The 8,079-nt window shown below is 40.8% G+C and overlaps 1 protein-coding gene across 1 annotated transcript in view; it reads right to left on the bottom strand.

Moving 5' to 3' along the window:
• LOC112075914 (uncharacterized) overlaps positions 1-1,901 on the bottom strand; it is a 6,819-nt gene extending 4,918 nt beyond the window's left edge. Inside the window, exons 1-3 of the mRNA XM_070441115.1 lie at positions 1,639-1,901; positions 372-626; positions 4-154 (exon numbers count right to left, since the gene is read on the bottom strand). Of these exons, the coding sequence (XP_070297216.1) occupies positions 4-154; positions 372-626; positions 1,639-1,687 (455 nt within the window). The 5' untranslated portion in view covers positions 1,688-1,901. The remainder of the gene's footprint in view (positions 1-3; positions 155-371; positions 627-1,638) is intronic.
• Positions 1,902-8,079: the final 6,178 nt, after the last annotated feature.

Below are 8,079 nucleotides of genomic sequence, written 5' to 3'. Positions count from 1 at the left end.
TGCCCCGGGCCCTTACCAGTGGAGGTTTTACTGGTGGCGGCCACAGTCACAGTCACCACTGTTGTAGACTCAACACACAGGGTATTACCAGTGGCATTCACCCACTCTGATACCTTTGTCCCGTTGGATGAGGTGCAGTTAACATATATCAGCCCTGTAGGCAATCCAAACAACAGTAATCACATTCGTATCTGAATTACATGTAAATACTGGCAAATGGATAGTGTTGTTTCGAAACATATCATTTTTCATTGTACATTAAGTTGAACGTTTTGGCATTTATCATTATAACCATCATTATTATTATCATTAATCATTGATATTGTTGATCATAATGTATTTTTAACAAAGTAAATTAAACAGTAGATTACCTGGACAGTGTGAGATTCTCCTGCTGACAGTATCACTGCTGATGTAGTTTCTGATGGTACAGGTGAGATTTCCTGACAGGCCTTTCTTCAGAGTGATGGTGTTTGTCTCGTTATCAGGAGAGGTCTCAGTGTCTCTCAGTGTCTGTCCATCCAGAGTCCAGCTGTACTGGGGACCATCCCCCTCAGAGGAGCAGGACACCCTCATCTCTCCATGGGACAGACACTTAGAGGACAGCTGAGGAGAGGACACTGGAGCTGTGGGGGAAGAAGGATATGTAACTGTAGTAAGAGGGCAAAACACATTAGAACACAACACCAGCCATTCTTCTTGAAAGCCACAGAAACTACTGTAGTCAACAGGAGCAGCAAATTCATGACACATATTGACTGCATTTCAAATAACCAACAGATGATTTAATGTTGATGGATGTGGTTATGACTCTATGTACCAACTACAGTAACATATGAAAATAAAAATGACTCCATGGTTACACATACAATGCATTTCTCATTATTTGTATTATTAGGTACATTTGTAGTTTAGCCAGAGCAATAGCTTGTCAAAGTTATCATGTGTAATAATTATTTGGCAAGTTATTATTTGGTAAGATAGTTATTTACCTTCGATGAACAGTTGTAGTCCTCTGATCCCTGATAATTTCCCTTCTGATTTATATTCTTCTAGCAGGTATTCACCAGAATCATTCCTTCTTGTGTTATTTAACCTCAATGTCCCATTGTTTATAAAGAAGTGTACTCTGTCTTTAATGGGGGGATATCTTATTACCACTGTGTCATTCTTCATTTTGAGTATCTGTGTTTTAGCACCAGTTGGGTCTTTCCAAAATGAGAGATCAGCATATCTCGTGGTATCAGTCAGCTGGAGATAGACAGTTCCTCCCAGAGCTCCATAACACTGACATCCATTTTCTCTACCATCACAGGAAGTCTCATAGCCTGAAGATCAAGAAGAAAAGACACTGTAGTGACTATCACTGTTCTAACCCATGTCAAGTCATGTATCATTTCACAGACGAGGACACAAGTGACTAACAGTACAACCAAACCAACAGCATCAACATAATAGGGATCATTAAGTCAGTGATCATTATTATGGGACAATGAGTAAAGAGACAACTGTCTTCCACAGTGTTCTGAATATTGTCTATTATCATCCATCATTTCTGCTACGTGATCTACAAGACTCCTGATATTATATTCTGCATAAAAGAAGAGGGAAGCCAACACATATAAAGATGTTTCTTACCATGAGACAATCCTGCTGAGATCACCAACAGTCCTAAAACAGCCTCCATGTCTCTTCACAACGCAGGGTCTCAGTTTATCAAATGAACCTTCGGTACTTCAACAAAGTCCTCTATTTTCTATTCAGAGCTGAATTTCCATAACCTCGTAATGTTTTACGGTACAAACAAAACCAATGTAAGGATAGTATGAGAGATAGCTTTTCCTGCCACTCAGAATAATTCACCCAGTTTGTGACAAGCATAAGAAGAAGTGTCATTTTGACCCTAATCATAGGTTCCGACAGAGGAAAGAGGTTTCACTTCTTCATTATATAAACAGCCAGGCTGGCTTCATGTCTCCTGTGTGATGGATTTAGACAGGATGTCAAAAATGTGATAATTGATGCCACCTTTGAGTGTGAATTAGAGATGTTGGTGCCTGAGAAAATAACTCATTGGTTGTGTCAGGGCAGTGGTCAGCTCTCACACACTGCTGTCCAACACTGACATGAAGACATTACCTTCTTCACAATTAGTACGCTCTTTCACTCCATACATGAAGAAGTGAGAGAGAGATATATTAAGACAGGAATTTGAGAAGAGGAGAGGTGAGAGAAATAAGAAGTGAAACAGAGAGGACCAGCAGATCAAAGTCCAATGTTCCCTAATAGTGGTTTGTGACTCTCTGGTGTCTTCCCGGCTACCAATGATTCCTTTTGGGTTCCAGCTGTTGGCTAGACACAATAACATGTTGTAGATGGAAATGGTTAGTATGGGTGTATGTTGAGCCTTAAAGGGTAAAAAACATGTTCAATCAATAACAGAAGGACTCACTCAGCCGTGTATACGTTTATTGTTGTTGGGTTGTTCATGTACATTTATGTCTTCACCGTAGGGATGGTATTGGCCAGGTAATGAGCTGTGCCTGGTTTCGTCCAGGCCAAAGAGTTCAATGTTTTTTCACCAGACAAGATAATCTTGTGTCTCATGGTCTGAGAGTACTTCCACTGCACAAGTGAAATGCTTTTTTTTTTTACCTTAATGACAGTAACATATAGTATTGTATGCTGCTGTAATTATCCAGATACACACAATTTATGTTGTTATAATGTACATGACCTACATAGAATAACGACACAGGAGGACCCAGATGCAGACACAGGGGGCAGATGGTTAGAGTCTTTGATATGCATTAAAGTACAGGGGCAGGCAATAAGGCAGGTCGAGGACATGCAGAAGTTAATTAACCAGGTCAGAGTCCGAAAGGTACAGGGCGGCAGGCAGGCTCGAGGTCAGGGCAGACTGAATGGTCAGGCAGGTGGGCTCAGTGTCAGGGCAGGCAGAACATGTCAGAACCAGTTGGGCTAGAAACAGAGACTAGGAAAAACACACTGGTAGGCTTGACAAGACAAGACGAACTGGCAACTGACACAGGTAAAATGCATGGGGTAATGTGGAAGATGGGCAACACCTGGAGGGGGTGGAGACAAGCACAAAGACAGGTGAAACAGACCAGGGTGTGACACATAGACAAACATATATGATCACAGAAGAAGAAAACTGTAGCCTCTTACTCAGGGCCGCTAGGGCGTTATGGGCGGGCTTAGGGGGCCTGGCTTGACCACGGTACCTCCTTTCCCGTCCAAATAAAATTTTTACTATTAATAATTTATTGGACCGAGACGCGCCCGATAGAAAGACGCATCAATCTCCAGATAAAGACAGAGGGGCGATAGTAGTTTCAGCCACTTGCGAATTGAAGGATAGTTGGCGGGTGCAGAGTGACGTTCAGATGATGGAATTATTTTGGACGAACATGCAAAGGTAACCTACGTTTTTTGTCACGTCCTGACCATAGAGAGCCCTTATTTCAATGGTGGGAGTAGGTCAGGGCGTGACTGGGGTGGTTAGTCTAGTTTATTATTTCTATGTGGGGTTTCTAGTTTTGTTTTTTCTATGTTGGTGATTTGTATGATTCAAATTAGAGGCAGCGGTAATCGTTGTCTCTAATTGGGGATCATATTTAGGTAAGCATTTTCCCACCTGTGTTTGTGGGATATTGTTTATGAGTTAGTGCACGTAGCACCGCTGTAGTCACGGTTCGTTGTGCTATTGTTTTGTTTTGCTAAGTTTCACTTTTAATAAATTAATGTGGAACTCAACATCCGCTGCAACTTGGTCCGTCTCTAACAACGAACGTGACAGTTTTGAGTGATATATTTGGCAATCAGATGAATACATCAAGACTGGTTGTGTTCATGCCACACTCAAAGGTAATACATTTTTACATTTAATTAAACAGTGCATTCAGAAAGTATTCAGACCCATTGACTTTTTCCACATTTTGTTACGTTACAGCCTTAATCTAAATGGATAAAAAAATAATAATACTCATCAATCTACACAATATCCCACAATGTGACGACCCTCCCACTCTGTCTGCTGTGTTCTTTCTCTTTGCTCTTGTTTTCCTTATTAGGATGTCGGGGGCGGAGCTGGAGGGTGTCAGCGACATGGATACACCTGGGCCCGGGTGTGTCCCAGGATAAATACACACTTCCCCATTCATTGAGGGACTCTCTCCATGCAGACACACTGATAGATTTTGGTTGTGGCATTTTTGTTTGTTTTGTTTGGGCAACATTTCAACACCTCATTATCACATTTATACATGCAAACACTCACTTAACATACTGATTACTGAGTACACACACATTGTTAATTGTATTTGGTTTACTTCAGTAAATAAATATATTTGTTGTTATTCCTTATCTCCACATTGTCTCCCTTTTTGTTACAAACTTTGGCCGGTTCGTGCAACAATGACAAAGTAAAAAACAGTTTTTTTTAATTTTAGCAAATGTATTTAAATAAAACTGACATATCACATTTACATAGGTATTCATATCCTTTACTCAGTATTTTGTTGAAGGACCATTGGCAGTGATTACAGCTTCGAGTCTTCTTGGGTATGATGCTACAAGCTTTGCACACCTGATTTGGGGAGTTTCTCCCATTCTTCTCTGCAGATCCTCTCAAGCTCTGTCAGGTTGGATGGGGAGCGTTGCTGCACAGCTCTTTTCAGGTCTCTCCAGAGATGTTCGATTGGCTTGAAGTCCGGGCTCTGGCTGGGCCGTACAAGGAAAATCAGAAACTTTGCTCCGTTCATCTTTCCCTCGATCCTGACTAGTCTCCCAGTCCCTGCTGCTGAAGAACATCCCCACAGCATGATGCTGCCACCACCAAGCTTCACCGTAGGGATGGTGCCAGGTGTCCTCCAGACGTTACGAAGAGTTCAATCTTGTTTCTCATGGCCTGAGAGTCCTTTAGGTGCCTTTTGGCAAACTCCAAGCGGGCTGTCATGTGCCTTTTACTGAGAAGTGACTTCCTTCTGGAAACTCTACCATAAAGGCCTGATTGGTGGAGTGCTGCAGAGATGGTTGTCCTTCTGGAAGCTTCTCCCATCTCTACAGAGGAACTCTGGAGCTCTGTCAGAGTGATTATTGGGTTCTTGGTCACCTCCCTGTCCAAGGCCCTTCTCAACCGATTGCTCACTTTGGCAGGGCGGCCAGCTCTAGGAAGAGTCTTGGTGGTTCAAAACTTCTTCTATTTAAGAATGATAGAGGCCACTGTGTTCTTGGGGACCTTGAATGCTGCAGAATTGTTTTGGTACCCTTCCCCAGATCTGTGTCTCGACATAATTCTGTCTCGGAGCTCTACGGACAATTATTTCGACCTCATGGCTTATGGTTTTTTCTCTGACATGCACTGTCAACTGTGGGACCTTATATAGACAGGTGTGTGCCTTTCCAAATCATGTCCAATCAAATAAATTTACCACAGGTGGACTATAATCAAGTTGTAGAAACATCTCAAGGATGATCAATGGAAACAGGATGCACCTGAGCTCAATTTCGAGTCTCATAGCAAAGAGTCTGAATATTTATGTAAATAAGGTATTTATGTTTTTTTTAAATAAAATTATCTAAAAATGCGTTTTCTCTTTGTCATTATGGTTTATTGTGTGTAGATTGATGAGGATAAAACATTGTTTAATCCATTTTAGAATAAGGCTGTAACGTAACAAAATATAGAGAAAAGAAAGGGTTCTGAATTCTTCCGAATTAACTGCATATAAAGTGTATTAATTACATTGCTAGAATATTGCAGTCAAAATGACTGCACATTAGCTTGAAGGGGGTCCCTCGAGGCCCAGCGTTTATAGTATTTAAAAAAAAAATGTGCAAGGAAGTGCACACATAACAGATTACCATTAGACAGTTATTCTGACATCAGAAGTCCAAACACCACAATCAGTGGATTCACTATTGAAGTTCCAAATAATGATTTAAAACTAAATCAACCAGCCACATCGTGTGACTAGAATGTTAGAGCAAAACACGCAACAGATTGTGTCACTTCAGGGAGGGGAAGGAAGTGTTTGAACACATTTCTTGATCTCACTTCTTCATTTCACAGACCAATGCATGAAAATGTTGTATACGACAAGGCATTAAATATAAGATACAACACACAGACACACGTGAACAAGACATCTTGAGACTAGATTCACACATTCGCTGAAAGAGAAAATGTGATACAGAAGAAATTGTCACACTAAATTTAGTCTGCGAGAACTTGATGCCTCAAAATGAGAGAAGACAGAAAGAGAGAGATGCTAAGTTCCCAAAAAGCTACTTTTAACATTTCATGCTTTGAAGGAAAAAAATTTGCTGAGTAAGAGCAGGACGTACCAAATCACCCCATTGCATGACCATGTTGCAGGTCATATAACTGTTTGTTACATGTATTATTTGCTTTGTAGACTTGACTGACAGATATTGCTCTCCGGTTTTGTGAGAACAAACATATGTGTTAGTTTAATCAAGAAACCGATGGTCATTTCTGACAGCTCTAGAGTTCCTCTGTGGAGACCTTTATGTGACAGTTGCCAGACGGAAGCCACTCTTCAGTAAAAGGCACATGACAGCCGCTTGGAGTTTGCCAAGGCACCTTAAAGACTCGCAGACCATTCTCTGGTCTGATGAAACCAATAATAAAACTCTTTGGCCAGAAGGCCAAGCGTCACGTCTGGAGGAAACATGGCACCATCCCTATAATGAAGAATGGTGGGCAGCATCATGCTGTGGGTATGTTTTTCAGAGACAGGGACTGGAAGACTTTCTCCGGATCGAGAGAAAGATTAACGGAGCAAAGTACAGAGAGATCCTTGATGAAAACCTGCCCCGGAACGCTCAGGACCTCAGAATGGGGCAAAAGTTCACCTTCCAACAAGACAACAACCCTAAGCACACAGCCAAGGACTTGAACCTGATCGAACATCTCTGGAGACACCTGAAAATAGCTGTGCAGAAACACTCCCCATCCAACCGGACAGAGCTTGAGAACATCTGCAGAGATGAATGGAGAAACTCCCCAAATATAGGTGTGCCAAGCTTGTAGCATCATACCCAAGAGGACTCGAGGCTGCAATCGCTGCCAAAGGTGCTTCAAGTACTGAGTAAGGAGTCTGAATACATATGGAAATGTGATATTAATAAATTAGCAAAAATGTCTAAAAACCTTTTTTTGCTTTGAGAATTTTGGGTTATTGTGTGTAGATTGATGACGAAAAACTATTTAGTCCATTTTAGAAAAGGCTGTGACGTAACAAAATGTGGAAAAAGTCAAGGGGTCTGAATGCTTTCAAAGGCACTGTATGTAAGGTATTTTGATTTTTAGACAGGCATACCTAGTTAAACTAGTTATAACCATAGGCGAGTACATAAAGTGCTCTATCTCTGCAGGTGATATTTATATCAGGTCAAGATCAATCCAACAGGTTTCCCTCCATCCTCTCAGGATATGTAATATTATCTCCAGATAAATACTTTTCTAGACTTGCCTAGAATACATTTTGGGGGGAAGAAAACTCACCAATATATCTCTCTGTGTAGTTTCCGAGTGTATCTAAGTTCTGTATTGCAGTTCTATCAAGTATTTATACCATTGGCAGACCTTGTATACTATTGTCAAATTTCTATATGCATACAAATAAGGGAATTTTAGTATTGTACACAGTCATACGATATGTGAAACAGAAAAGTACAATCTTAGCGCAGTACATGGGGAGCTATATCTCTGCAGGTGATCTCTCTATCTGGTCAAGATCACTAATACAGGTCCCCCTCCAACCTCTGGTGGTATGGATAACTTGTTATTATGTCTCCAGAAAATCCTAGATACAAATAAAGGTCATATTTATCAAATTACTTTTAGTGGAATTAGGTGTTCTTGGATGGGGTCCAAATGATCCCAAAGGACCTGAATTTTTTTAAGGTCCATATTGATACAGAAACATTAAACAGTGATTTAGCTTTATTAAGTTCTAGTTGATTGACAAAATCATGAATAATGTGATGAATTGAATAAGCCACTTTTGGGCTATGATTCCACAATAT

Source organism: Salvelinus sp. IW2-2015, unplaced genomic scaffold, assembly GCF_002910315.2.
Source record: "Salvelinus sp. IW2-2015 unplaced genomic scaffold, ASM291031v2 Un_scaffold3466, whole genome shotgun sequence".
Lineage (NCBI taxonomy): Eukaryota > Metazoa > Chordata > Actinopteri > Salmoniformes > Salmonidae > Salvelinus > Salvelinus sp. IW2-2015.
This window is presented reverse-complemented; position numbering and strand designations above follow the sequence as displayed.